This window comes from Ruditapes philippinarum, unplaced genomic scaffold, assembly GCF_026571515.1.
Source record: "Ruditapes philippinarum isolate M1 unplaced genomic scaffold, ASM2657151v2 ctg6017_1_1_1_1, whole genome shotgun sequence".
NCBI lineage: Eukaryota > Metazoa > Mollusca > Bivalvia > Venerida > Veneridae > Ruditapes > Ruditapes philippinarum.
The window spans coordinates 46,268-62,246 of NW_026866815.1; the positions used below are offsets into that span (position 1 = coordinate 46,268).

At 31.2% G+C, this 15,979-nt stretch overlaps 1 protein-coding gene across 1 annotated transcript; it reads left to right on the plus strand.

The window, feature by feature from the left end:
• Positions 1 to 2,215: 2,215 nt before the first annotated feature.
• On the plus strand, positions 2,216 to 15,615 carry LOC132733790 (differentially expressed in FDCP 8 homolog B-like; the record flags this gene model as incomplete). The annotated part of the gene is given in 7 exon segments (XM_060720470.1): positions 2,216 to 2,347; positions 6,168 to 6,857; positions 7,541 to 7,653; positions 8,234 to 8,383; positions 9,301 to 9,445; positions 10,615 to 10,779; positions 15,488 to 15,615. Coding segments are annotated over 6 exon segments (1,296 nt in total), but the record flags the coding sequence as incomplete, so codon positions are not given.
• Between the last annotated feature and the right edge of the window lie 364 nt (positions 15,616 to 15,979).

Consider the following 15,979-nt stretch of genomic DNA (forward strand, 5'->3'; position numbering starts at 1 on the left):
GTATAAATATAATATATACACAATATACAATTTTACAAACATAATCAAATGTACATACAAAAGGGTTGGGCAATATATTGGGCCCTTTCTGAGGTTAGTCAAAAATAAGTTTATACTATTTGAATGAAGTTGTGTGATATCAAATTCTTACGAATTTCAGTTTTAAGTAATTTTTCAGGAGCTAATTTTAACAAATATTTTATATGTAAATAAAAATAAATCGAATGAGAAATTAAAAAAAAAAGAAAAAGAAATATAGATAAGCATAATAATAAAATAATGATACATGTAATAAGAATGAATAAATTAAGTATAAAGTATGAGTTTCATCCATTTTAAGTTATTTATGACTTTTGAATTTTATGTTGTAAATATCAAATTTTGAGAAAATAAGTTGAATCAATAATAGTATAAAATAATAAATTAAATTATTGTAATAGTTATAAAAACTGCAAATAAATTCGAAGATATTCACCACACAAACCCTGTTAATCTCAGCAGCAAAACACACTTTGATTTTACAAATTATTTAAAATCTCTTGCTTGATTTTGTAAAAGTCTGTACTTCTTTAAAAAGAATTTTATTTTCGGATTCAGAACGCTCTTCTATTCCAAACAAAAGTTCCCGTACATTAAGACTAAAGAGGATGAAAAGTATTGCATTTAATAACAATGTTTGTCTTTGTTCACTGTATAATTTTCATTTAAGCAATTAGTGTTCTGAAATTTCAATGTGTGCTCCACATGTACAAGATGGGCTGGAAACAATTAATGTGATTATCATATAAATCCGAATTAAGGTCAATGCAGTTGTTTCTTAAACGAGTATGATATACAGTAGAGAAGCGTTCACCTTTATTGACAAATAAAGAGACCGATGGGGATTTAAACATTTTTAATGTTTGCTTTAAAGGAATGGAGTGATTCTGATTCACGTATATATTTATTGGAAGTTTATTCCATAGTTGCAGTGCTGATGGTAAGACGGATTTAGAGTAAATTTCTGTTTTTCTGACCATTGATTTTTTTAATAATATTCTAAGCATAATTTTAATGTGTTATCATCGTTTCAGATAAAACTTAAAATATTTCAGTATCTCCTTTTTAAAATGAGGTTCATCAGTTCCCGTTCATGTTTGGTTTTCGTATTCTGATAATTGCATCAAGTAAATCAGGGTCTTTCAAATTGTCTATTTGAAAGACCCTGAGTAAATCCAAATAAAGAGTAATATAAAAACATGATAACGGCCAGTAGTTACATCTGGGCTCTAGCTGGCTCAGAATAATAATTGTCTGTCCCAGCTGGGCTAAAAACAAAAATAGATGTCAATGCATTTTTTAATCTAAAAGCAATTCTAACCGACTATTAGATGGTCAATAATAATATACCTTATCATAGAAAAGAATGACTGTCACAATGTTTTATTTTATTTAATGTTTTTAAATAGTTATTACTTGTACTCATGTACAGACTTAATCAAACCTAGTCTTCAATTTTCATGTAATTTGACTGAATTAATGATTCCGAAGGATCACTTTTAATATCATATTGTAAATTAAAGGAATATTTTGTTAACCAGCCTTCTGCAACGAGAACAAGTTGGTGCGATAGAGATATGCATACATGTACATGTATATATTTATTAACATGATCTTATTTGAATATGATACAAACCTGGGACAAAAAGATAACTCATTCAAACCGATGTTGTGTTTGTCCCCCTCTCCCCATCTCACGTGATATTTGGTAAGTTTGTTCTTCAAATGTTCCACTGTTATAATTTTTTTTATTCTTATCCATGTGAATCAAATGAGTTTCATTCCCCTAATTTTATAGGATAAACCTTATTAAATGCTTTCAATACAAGGTAACAATAAGGAATATATATTTTAATAATCAGAATAAATTCAGTGGGAAAATAAACGCATGCCTGGATAATTATGTATGGCAAAATATCCAAATTTTCAAATGCCAAAAGATCTTCTCATGTGAGTTAATGCTCTCCAGAAATATTAAAAGAGACGTTTAATCTCGAACGAAATAAGAAAATATGTTCTCATTCAAATGAAATAAAAAGTTCACAATAAAGAAAACAGGCGCAATAAATACACTTTAACGCCGAACACCATAATGTTATGTAGAAGTAAGCAAGATGCATTAAGAGGGGTGAATTCCGGTTAATTTACGGTTCGATCTTTTCCAAACGGATTTTAGATACACCTATCATTGATAAATTCTGTACTTCCGGTGTAAATATGTGAACTTTGAAATCAAAACAACTACATAATTTTGTCTTTATTTAAACGGTTGAGTCCGAAATAAAGATTGATTTTATTCATGTTGTAAGTAAGTGTCATTGTGGTTCGGACAATACCGATGAAAGGTAGCTTTTTAAGACCAGTGACGAATGTCTTGCCACCACAAACAAACTTGTGTATCAAAAACTATCATGGAGTAAACAAAAACAAAACAAAAAAAACCCCCCGAAACACTTGACTTGTTTGCATCGTAAATTTTTAATGTTTAAATGATTGACTGAAATGAAGTCATGATTCATGTTATGTGTATGTCTGTCGGCCAGTAATGAGTTAGAGACCGAGCAGGCTGCGAGTGACAGTGAGTGCGACGGTAATGTAACGATTCGCCACACTAACGATTCGCCACATAACGATTCGACACAGAGTAATAACGATTCGCCACAGTTAAATAACGATTCGCCACGTGTTCAAATACATTTTTTTTTCCACATCTTTCAAACTGTTGATGGAAAACGTTTTTTCATTTTATATTTCATTTGTTAATTACATAAGTTAATTACACTAAATACACATTTTATTGAATAAAAACACACGAAAACCAAATATTTTATTAACAAAATTACATAACACATTTTATAACTTCGTTATTTATATAAACTGGAAAAATATACGTGTACGTATATTTAGTTTGTCTTGTATTTTGTCTTTGAATTTCTGAATATATTTAAATGCCATTATGTTTGTAATGGTTTGTACACGGACAGTCTTTAAATATGACATTTTTTAAATGGATAAGTCATGCCTTCTACTACCTTTAAGGTCTTTTCTAGTAGATGTTTTCATTGCCTACTTAAGTTATAGCCATACCTACAATTAGAAGAACTTCTTCCGAATACAAACAGAACGTGTAAAGCGCATTACAACATAAATATTACTATTGCGAACTTTTGGAAGGAATTTGAATTTGACCATCTTTTGAATTTCATGAAAAAAAATCTTGAAAGATTTTAATTTCCAGCATTCTAAAGGATTTGAAAGTTAACTAATCCCGTTTGCGTCTACAGCTTTCTTTTTCTAGACATTGAATCAATTTGAAGGTATTAAATTGTAATGGCTAAATTATAAATATAGATAAAAAATGTCTACAAATTTATGTGGGTATTTTATCTTTATTTATTTATATTATTGTTTTAATGTCATTTAATAATGTACTGGAAATAAAATTTCAAATGTCATAGATGCATATGGTCTACGAAATAAATGTGGTCTCAAAGACTACTAATCAATGGAATATTAGCCGAGAACATTTTTGGCAGCCTTTCTGTTTTATGTGACATAAATCAATTCAACTTAAAAGATGATTCTGATTTCGTTATTTTTCGTTTGTATACTATTTTATGTATGTGTTTAAGCTGTTTAAACCCTCTTAATCGGCATATATCGGCTCGCTCAAATTAATTTGTAAACAAACATAAGCTTAATTGCCGCATTTTTTTGAAATCTGAATACATTGTCAGATAATTAAAGGATTATTTCGGCGTCAATTAAATATTTCTACAACAATCCTAAGGTGATTGTCTTGTTTAAATTAAAGGTGTGACAAATGTTTTACATATGCGTTCTTTAATCAATTATCGTAAATCAATTTTCGTATGAACACATGTTTTTGCAATACTTTGTTTAAATATTTGACATATATTATAATATATGAACTATATATTTATATATAAATATTAATTGACATATAATTATGTTTATGAGTAATTCAATAATTATTTCAACATATAATTACTTTCTTGTTAATGTACTCCTGTAATAATGTTACTTTGATAAATTAAAAATCCGCGATGGGGGCCTTAACTAAATATTACTTGTATTAAGAAACATTATTAAATTATTGTCATTGTCAAATTATTAAAACAAAAGGAAAAAGTTTGTTGATTACTAAAAAATCATCGTTATAATCATACTGTGGCGAATCGTTATTTAACTGTGGCGAATCGTTATTACTCTGTGGCGAATCGTTATGTGGCGAATCGTTAGTGTGGCGAATCGTTACTAATTCAGTGCGACAGGTCCTGACATTTATTCAGGACAGGGTAGACCCAAGGCCAAACACCATTGTTTTTGGAAATTAACCTCAGCACAAATTTCTATTATTTGGGAAAAGCCCTCTTCATTGCCAGGAAAAAGAAATAATTTTATCAAAAAATGTGGATTTCCAATAAATAAGTCAATCCAGTAAATTATTTGGAGAAACAAAATACTTTTAATTAATATGTTAAGGTTATCGTTATGTTGACCTCAAAATCAGATTTTTACTTCATGTCTTTTGAGGCAAAGGAAAAACATGCAGCCAATATGCAACTACCTAGTTAGATATTAGTATCATGCCAAGCGGGACAATAAAAATATATACAATCAATGAATATACAATTTGTACATGTACACAATACACCCAAAAACATTTTTGATATGAACTATGTATATTGAGTGAAAAAATATGAGTTATTTCCCTTGTCTTTGAGTAAAATTGATATCTTTTATGCTAAAAAAATACAAATTAAACCATTTTTAAATCACTAGTTTGTTGTGTGGTTTAATGTTCAATTTTAAAATTTATTACACCAATGGAAGGCTTTGGATTTTAGTTTTGTCACAGTATATATTCACACATTAAACCTACCATAATTGTCACACCATTTAACATATGATTTATACAGTGAGATACCCAACCAGTTATCTTTACTCGAAAAAATACTGTTAAGAATACTATTATTTATAGCCTGTCTGCTTGTTCGGAAAGTGTTTATCAGTGTATTGCTTAATTTGATTCTAAATTCTAGAGGGAATTTTCATCTGCTGACAGGGGTAATTTTAGGAGCAAACTGGAGTAAAAAAGAAGCAAGTTTGTTTGGGGAAGAGGCTGATATTCAGCTTGTTCAAAGGTTTTATTTGCCCCTGCGACTGTATGTTAGGGGCAGATCATGATTAAATGTAAAATTATATATTTCTTTATCATATTTTTATTTAAATATTATTATAAATATGTTATACGGGGAAGTCAAAGACCGGGCCCGCAAACCGGGCCCGGGCTTTGGCTTGCCCGGCTATAGACTACACGTGGGGCCATCCTTAAAAAAATGTTTGTTTGCAGTAACGCGACCGACTCACAAAATTTGCCCCTACTCAAATTTTTTTTTCATGGTCTGGATAAAAAATTATTTTTTTTGAATCAGAAAATTATGCCTTGTACTTTGTTTTTCGTTCTTTTAAAGGTTGATAGAATTCAGTTTTCAATTTATTAATTGTTACTAGATTATCAAAGCATATATTGTCCAGCATTTTGAAATTCCATGTTTATTTGGGAGTACAGTTCAATAAAAAAAAAAAAATCGACCTACCTACCCACCTTGAAAATTCTGGGTCGGGTTACTGCAAACAAACATTTTTTTAAGGATGGCCTGAATATTTAAAAGAAAATCAAATAAAAAACAATAAAAAAATATATAGAATTCTATACCTATCAATGAAATTTTCAGTGTCAGTTCTAGTCGTGCGCCGCCATTTACAATGTATGTCAATGATAATAGGCGGGGTATTCCGATAACGGAACAAATCTCAATTTTTTGGATTAGTAATAATTGCCGAGTGTTCCGAGTGAAAACGGAAGCGTCTATGTATGTAATATCTAATGACACCTTTAAAACGGAAAGAATGAAAGGATTTTTTAACGACTTCCCCGTTCATAGGCTTTGCCTAATTTCATATTAATTATATTAAAACAGTTTATTACTTAGTATGTGCTTTGATTTATCATTATCTATAGTAATCATTGTTTTGGATGAGGAGCCATTCTCAAGTTGAACAACTTCTAAGTTTAAATCTTATTGTTTATTTTTTTTCAGGTTTCAGTTAAATGTGAAATGTGCTTCAGCTATTATGGCAAGTTCTATCTAGTTAAGATAAAGCATAGTAAATGTGACCCAAAATATGATAAACAATGTCTTCGTTAGAATTGTCAGACGAGATATACAGTAGCGAGGATGAGGACTTTATCATTGCTAACATGGAGACAAAATCAGGTCTACCAGAGAAAGGGAAGGTTTTACAAACCTCAAAGCATGTGAAGCAAAAGAATTCCGACATGAAGATGATTCATTCAGATACTAATGTGGCTTCGGTAAAAATGTCAGGTGTGATAAAACAGGGACAGAATTTATATGATTCTTCGGAGTCCGAAGACGAAACCACATCTGATTTACCTAGTGCAAAGACAAATAAATTGTCAGCTGATTCAAGAAGCTCTTCTATGGTCACAGTTAAATCTAAGTCATCGTCAGTGACATCGTCTGTTGTTACTATTAATGGCAATTTAAGTTCAGAGAAAATAAATAATGTGAGTGCTGTGTCAAATGGCAGACATGACTCTGTGGACTCTATGCAATCTAGTGACTACCCTGATACACCATCTAGTTATAAAGAGTCCAGGTTTAATCCGTTTGACAGAGATTTACACATAGATGAGGACCATTTTGAGGTCAAGGAAACAAATGACCGACTGCTAAGCAGGCCTAGGTCTAGTAGAATAAAATCTGGTAAGTACAATAATCTGATTCTTTTTATGTAACCGTTAGATTTTTCTTCTTAATATTTTGGGTTTGTCCTTGGCAGTTGGGCCAGTTTAGTTTTGTCCAGAGCATATCTTCTTTAGGCATCTAAGGATTTAAGTAAGACTTAATACTAATATTCACCACATTGAAAAGTAAAATCTGGCACATAAAACAGATCTCTGCATGAAATGCAAAGTTCAAGGTCTGGTCACACTAAAGTTTAAGTCATATACAGAGGTCCAAGGTCAGATAAACAAAAAATGAATATGTGAGTGTTAACACTTTGTGACATTAGTTATTCAATTAGTTCTACCTATCACATACTTTTTCAGGTCAAAAGGTCAAAGACTTAAGTCGAAGTGCATCAATTGACCTTTGAACTTCTTTGTGTTTGGATGACTTTGGATGAGTTTTCACTGCCACACCATTTTTTTTTATCAAAGCACTGGGATCACTTATGATTCAAAGTGCATTGACCTAGACTCTTTAAACGTTGTATGCAAATGTACCACCTTGATGTCAATGTCATTGTGACCTTCAGGTTCACATTATTTCTTTACTTAGAAAATATGAAGTTTACTATTTATCCAGCACTGCTCATCGGACAACTCTTGTTTGTTTAGAGCACTGAATGAACATATTGCAATGTTTTGTCTATGATTCTACAGATTCAAATGCCAGTTCAACATGGACAGACCCTAGTGTACCAGATTCAAACACCAGTGATGATATAACATTTGCTGATCTAGGTCTTTCAGAGGATCATTATTCACAACCAGAGGTCAGTTACTTCTCTTTAACTCTGATTGTTAATGATTTGCCTACATGTTGTATGTTACCAGTATAAGCAAGTCTTTGTTCCATTGTCTGAAAACCCTGGCAATAACACTAAGACTGGCTTTCATCAAAACTATAAATATTTGCTTGATAACTGCTTGCCATTAACAGACATACTGTTATAATCAGTACATGCAGGTGCAAATACATACAAACAATAAAATATAATTCATTTTCTATTCATTTGATGGATCTACAGTCGCTATGTTTGAATAGCTTACGGAACGTCGGTGGTTCTACTCAGGTGCCTGTTCATACCTGAAATAATGCACAGAAGGGCACCTGAGCGGTTCCTCCACCAGTAAGGCTAGAACGTCACCATTTGACCTATACTTTGTCAGTGTGACGTAAAACCCAATCAAACAAACAAAAAAAAACTATTTATAAAATCGGCGTTAAACCAGAAAAACAAACTAAGTTTTATGTTAAAAACACTTAAATAATTTAGTCTATAAATGTTGAATTTAGTAGATCATGTATGTTTAATCATATCATCTTTTCTTTCTAATTGCTTTATTGTGTAGGGATTTTTTGGCATGAGCAGTACTGAGGAGTTAGAAATGGCAATAGAGACCTGTAAAAAGTTAACATTACAGCCCCCGCCCCATTTTTGATAAACAGAAAAACTTTTCAAAAACTGGTTTAGCTTGAATAAAATTCAAAAATTTTAAAAGGTTTTGTTTGTTTAAAGTAAGTTTTTTTGGAACAGGTAAAAATACTGTTTTACTTTTCTTATTTCCCCTTTAAATTAATAATGCAAATAATTACTTTAAATAAAATCAAATAAGAATATTGTTATTAAAATGACAAGTTTTGCATCACATTTGGGACCTGTTTTTCAAATTTTGCAATGTTTTTAATTTAACTGTTATTCATTCTTCACTACATTAATTTGCTAAGATAGATTAAAATCAAAAAGCTCTTTGCTCGTTATTTCAGGCATAACTTTTCCCCAAGCACCTAGCCTAATAATATTGCTTGCATAGTTGACCCATTTTACAGATTGTTTCTTATGCCCCCACTACTTAGAAAAGGAATATAGGTGACAATGTATGTTTGTCACGCTGTCCTGTTGTCATTCTGTCTGTCCCTAAACTGACTTTTATGGTGACATCCATGTCCTTTATTTCCTAAAGGGCCTCCATGGCCTAGTGCTTAAGGTTGCCAACTTCAAGTCACTTGCCTTTAACTGCTATGGATTTAATTGATTCTTTTGTGTAAGGAAGCTATACAGCTAGCTTGTAAGGAACATCGGTGGTTCTACTCAGATACCCGCTCTTGCCTGAAATAATGCAAAAAAGGGCTGCTTAGGTCTTTCCCCACTAGAAAAGCTGGAAAACTTTATGTATGACCTTATAATCCAACAAAGAACATGCCTAATTAGTTGGAGTACTTTGAAGCAACAAATTATTGTCATTCAAATGTAAAAAATCTTAGCCACAGTTGACACTAAACAATTGGGTTGATTGCTCATGCCTTTTACAAATTATCCGAAAAAAGTCGTCTTTTTGTACGATATGTTTATATTATATTAGACTTCTTTTTTTGTACATATTGATGTTTTATAATAATAACCTTCAATATTTTATAGGAAGGACCAGAGCCTGTTGAGGAGGGTGTAAAATTAGCTGTAGGTCACAAGTTTGTTCTTCATTCTGGAACTGGGTCCAAACATTATTGTGAGAAATGTAATGGTGTCATCTGGGGAGTTTTACAACAGTGGTATAAATGTACAGGTGAGATTTTTTATCATTGTAATATCTTGTTAAAGACCCATTATCCCACAGAAATGCTATCTATTTTATTTCTCAAAAATTATTTATTTTATTGTATTTAGCCATATTCATGGACTCTCTTAGGCTTCTTTTACTTTAATGGCAATTGGTATAATTATAGTGAATTAGTATTTTGTATTTAAGTCAAAATACTACTTTGTTTATATTTTTGCTACTTTTACAACACATTACTGTATGTTCAGCGCTACTTTCTTCGGTTTCTCAACATCTAAGATATCATCAAATCATTATTAAACATTATTAAACATATGCTTGACTTTTATAAAGAATTAGAAAATGTATGCTTTCTGAGGCATAATGTGCCTTTAAGTAAAATCTACACTTAAGTTATTGTACAAAATATATTTGCTTTGTATACAGGTGTCGCAAGAATGCACAGTATTTTCAAATATTTGAATTAATGAATTGATTGGTATTTTCAACAAATGCTTCAACATTTAGAAAATTTAATGCCATGTGTTTCTTTTCACTTAATAAAAGTAAACTTTTGATGTAAGTCTGATGTTAAGGCTTTTTAATTAAGAATTGCTTATTTTATGTGAGGAAGGTATCAAGCTACCTTATTGACAGTCTGTGGTGGTGTCCATTTGCAAGCTTAGGCCAGAGCAGAAAGGTACAATGGACATTTAAGGTGTCATGCTCCCCCTAGTAAAGCTGGAAAGTTGCCTTTTGACCTTAACAGTGTCAGCATTCCGAAAATATACAATAATAAAAAATATTACATATTTGATAAATAACACTACAATTACTTTACCTGATGTAACCAAATGCAATGAGCCTTTGATACATCTATGCAGTCTGACTTAGCTCTACATTGCTGGCAGCCCAGTCTTTGTTATTGAATATTGAAAACCCTTATGCTTTGGATGGACTGATCCAAACTTTGTATGGGCTTTATGGACTGATCCAAATTCAAAGCTGTGCATATTCATTTCGTAAATCCATTAGGTTATGAGTTAATTGCTATAGTTAGCACATAATTAACTAATTGGCAAATATACATGCAAAATGTATTTTCACTGAAAATATACACACAAAAATATAAAAAATAGGTTTATACAGCTTATGTACCATCTTTGAATGAATGTAAATATTGTTTCTTTCTCCAGAATGTGGATACTGTTCCCATGAGAAGTGCCTTAATCAGATAACTAGAACATGTGCCTCTGTTAAAGTCCAAGAAGACCCAACATATTGCCTTGATATATGTCTAGAAAGAGGATTGTCATCACAGAACTATAGATGTGCCGAATGTAGAGGGTCTATATCATTTAGTAAGTTTTTGTTTTCTGAAATACTACTTGTAGTAACATTGTTAATGTTATCCTGTTAATATATGTATAATGCATGACCTTTTAAGGCCCCTGAATGAGGGCAATAGGAATAGCCTGATCCATCTGTCTGTCTGTTATTTTCTAATTGAATTTCTTTAAATACCTATTCATATATATAATATTTAGCATAATAAAATAAGATCCAGGTTCATAGGTGAAAGGTTAAGGTCACACATAAGGGTCAAAGACCAAGTCTATAACGTTTTGTGTTTAGACCCTAACATTTTCATACCATGTACGATTTTTAAATTACCTGGCACACAGAAGTTCTCTGACATAAGATTATTTGTCATTTAAATAACCAATATTTGTAGCTCAGAGGTAAACAATTGAGTTTTATTTATTCTCTTTGGGTGAAAACTTTGTCAATCAAATTCTATTCAGTATTGTCAAGCATAACTTTCAAGGACATATATTATCTTTAGTGACGCATCTTGTTCTCTTTTGTTTGTTTGTATCCTCACCTATGTATTGTGATGTTTATTTTCTTTACTTGCTTTCTCTCTGTGTCTTTATGTTCATTTACACTATTTCTTGTATTTATGTCTTATTTCCAGTGTAATTTTTGTGTGATGCCCTTTATGTTTTGTATATATAAATTACTAAAGACTTTCATATCTTGTTTTACTCTTTTGAAACATGTTTAATGCTGCACGCCTCCAGATGAGCCAAAATATTTCAAGAAATTCAATCTTTAGAAAAATGTATTAAGATCTTAAGAAAAGTAAAAATATTCAATATTTAATTGAACTATTTACATGTTACTGCGAATTCACTTATATTCGTGGGCATGAAATTTCGTGGTTTTATCAAAACGGGCATTTTCGTGGGTTCTTAAATTCGTGAATTTTCATTTTTCTTGTAAAAAAAAAAAAAAACCCTAATGAAAAGTAATCTTTAAATTAACCGTCGCGCATTTTTACTTACAGCGTGATATCACACAGCGCTTGTCAATAATCTAATCCTTGCCTGTAGGCATAACATAAAGATAGCAGTTACTGCCGATAATTGACTGCAATTAACACATCTAGATGACATGATATGCAGCTCGACTTTGCTTTCAAATTTCTTAAATATTGCAAACCTTAACTATTTATAGATTTAATCTGTCACTAACCTAGTTATCTGTATACCATCATAACACACTAATTGACGGAAAAGCAGCAATGCATGCATAGAATAGAGACATGATTAGAAGTAATTGTTGGGATAAAATTTCGTGGGATCTTAAATTCGTGGATTGACCTACCCACGAAAACCACGAAAATTCGTGCCCCACGAATAATTATGATTTTACAGTATATGTGATTAATGACTGATTTTGCAGTATCAATCACTATAATGCTACTGCATTTCTTATGCAGTAAGAGGTATTTATGTATATTTGGACTTCCTTTAGGTAATTTACGTGAATTGAAAGTGCCGTTTGCAATGTGTAAATTACTTTCTTTGTTCACTTCACAATATTTTACTTAAAATACATTTTTAAAATTTTCATGAAAACTAGCATGAATCTGAAGGCATGCTGCTTTAAGCTAGGGGCTGTGAGATATAAAGCCCCTGTTATTATCTCTCATGAATAGACGTAATCAAACCAAGTCTGCTATTTTCATCTTTTTACTATGATTGTTTTCATTGCTCATGAGGGATCTTACTTTTTTTCCAGATGGTCATATTACATCATTATATTATAGCACTTTTGCTCATCTATAGAATCTTTGCATTATAAAAAAGCTCTCATCCTCTATACTTGTGGATATTGTTAAATAGATAAAGGTTCATTTAATCAGTTTAAAATTAGCACCTGAAATTAAAATATGTTTGATGAATTTAAAGGTGGATTTAGGAAACGACAAATCTGAATCCATCATCATATTTAAAGAAATAATTATGATAATGAGGAACAGAACCTCCAATGTTCTGTAAGCTAGAATGGATTTAAAGCCAAGGTGGTGGGTGGAAAGTTGTTTTAGGTCAACATCTGTAACATCCTCTACCACTCAGCCATGGACACCTCCTAAGATATGTAATGCAATGTTCAAATATCAATTACAGACTGCCAATTACAGACTGCCAAATATAACTTTATTTGCTTGAAAATCATCAAGACTTTTTTTTGGCAAACAGTGTAAAACCTAATACAGGCAATTACTGTATTTATTTTTCCTCCATAAGAAATACTCTATGACAGTTTATTGTTAAGAAAAATGTAAGAGTATTTTACATGTCTGACTTTAAAAAAAAACTGATAAAGAGATGGATGTTTATTTAATAAATATTGTTAATTTTCTTACATTTCTGTAATACTTTGACAGTTTTGTAATATAAGTTGAAACTTAAACTTGACAAAAGGTCGGATGATTCTGAGATTGGTGTGTCTAACATAGTTGAGAAAATATTTTTGTTTCTAATAAGTATGTAGTTATTAAATCTATTAATTTCTTTGATTGACAGGTCTGTGTCTAGAATATATGGTGAAAGCATATAATTATTATATTATGGTGAAACTGAGAAAGCATGTGTATCAAACCAAGCCTGCCTATACTGTCAATATAGAGGTCAGGAATTTGACCCCTGTTGATTTCCATTGACAGTAGCATTCTTATAACATGTAAATTAGTAAAGAGGCTTATAAAGGATAAAAGTAGAATACATTAAAGGCACATTAAGCCTAAGAAATGAATAAATTTTTCACTGTGTAGAAAATGGTAAAAAGTGTTTTATAGTGCTGTAATAAGGGATAAGAAAATAAAAGCATGTGAGATTCTTGTCATCTGATGAAAGTGGTGCTGAATGTGAAATAATTTGTCACAAGGTAGCAAAATGTTAACAAAGAAGTATTTTGACTTCCATACAAAATACTAAATAGCTATAACTTCTTAATAAGAGCAAAAGTGCAAAAGATGGCTCAGCAATGTGTAATGAGTAATTTTCTATAACAGAACACCAAAAAAAAAGGTTTTGGAAAAAAAAATATACCAATTTTGAGACTTCATTGGCCTTTAAATGCCTAAAATTTTATAAAGAAATAAATGGTAGATCTTTGAAAAGTAGAATTTCATGATATCAATATGTTCAAGCTCCACATTGTGACTGAAAATCGTTTCCTTCATTTACAAAATACAGTATGTTAATTGAGAGTTTATTTTGGAGAAACAATAAAAGAATATAAGAAATAAGAGTAAACATTTTATGGATATAATAAATTTGAGTTTAGCTTTAAAAGATAGGAACAATCAGAAATATTGTAATAAGCACACTTATTATGCCACAGAAATGATTTGTTTTTTTTCTTCATTACAAAGGGCAGATAATATTATGACCTTGATAATGTTTTGAAAAAAGATTTTATTATATTAGATGCTTATTTTATTAGAATTAGGTTGTGCTGAATGTGAATTTATTTGTCATAAAAAAAAGCAAAATGTAAAGAAAGTGGTATTTTAACTTCCATACAAGATACTAAATCACTACATATATGACTGTATTAATTCCCGAAAAAAAGCAAAAGAAGCAAGAGATGGCCCACTTAATAAGTTCTTTTTCAGAAGGTTTTAGAATTGAGAAAAATAACAAAATAATATCATTTTGGGGGGGGCTTTTGGGCCTTTAAATTTTTGCACAACTGCCTTAAAATAATAGAAAATCTTTCATCGGTGCCGCTGGCCTGAACCCCAAACGTTACAAGCAGTAATAAAATGTATGTAAGAAGAAAGTTCAATGTTTTAATGCTAATGAAAATATACACAATTAACCTTTTAGACATAGAAGAAAACATGTTATAGAATATTGAAATCGTTTTGTCTGCTCCAGACAAATTAGTGACAGAAAATCTTTCCATCCTCATTTTCACTGTAATTATATCATTGAATAAATCATGAACTTCATCAAAACTTTGCAGAGAAATCCTACACAACATCTGCAATCTATTAGAATATAAAAGTTGGGAGATAAATCACTTTATCTATATACAATGTATGTATTATATACACATATAAACTGATGTTTTTATCAATACAGTTAACTTCTGAATACTGGTTTAGCTCTGAGCTTGAGGTGTTACTCTTACATTATTCATTAATAATGAAATAAATTTGTCAATGCCATTCTTATTCTGTCATATAAAGTTGGCGTCTTATTAGTGATGGTACATTCAGAATTATGTCTCACAAAATGACTAGCTCCTTTTTCAAGAGATGGCCTTTAATTTAATTGTATACAGTACAAATATATAGTACAGAGCACTGTATTGGTAATATAATTTCTAGCTCCACTTTTCTAAGCCATTGTACTCGTCAAAGGCATAAGGCGTTGGTGTCACACTTTGCATGCAAGTTGGTATCTCCAAAACTACTGAACAGAATGAGTTATAACTTTACAATTACACACTTATTTGAGGGCATAAAAGGAGGTCACTATTCAAAGCATAAAACTCTACCTTAGATTTTGCCAAGCACACTGTCCTACCAGTAGCTCTTGTTGTATCTGGTGTTTGTTTACTGAAACTCATGGCATTTGTATACAAATTATTTCATCTTTACATACTACATGTATAAAGACTAGCCGTTTACTATTTACTTCTATATTTGGGTAATTTTTGTATGAACTTTGTACTAAATTCATGTACATGTATGCCGTATAATTTCAGAATCTGGGTTTAGCGAGCCACGGTTATGTGATTACTCAGGAAACTATTATTGTGAACTATGCCACTGGAATGATAATATGTTGATTCCCGCTAGAGTTCTTCACAACTGGGACTTTGAGGAGTGGAAAGTAAGAAAAAACTACAAGAAATTTATGAATTATTTTTGTGGATTTGAACATCATCTTAAAATCTGCTTTTCATTATAAATACATGAATATTTCTAAGAGATTGATTTGTTTTGTACATGTTTGCTAACCACTTGCCCCTCACCGCTGTGGGTTCGAATCACGACAGGGACTTTGGATTATTTCATGTGAGGAAGCTATCCAGCTAGCTTACAGAACGTCGTTGGTTCCACTCAGGTGCCCATTTGTGCCTGAAATAATTCACGGAAGGGCACCTGAGGTCTTCCTCCACCAGTAAATCTGGAACTTCGCCAAATGACCTATACCGTGTCGGTGTGACGTAAAACTCAATCAAAACAAACAAACA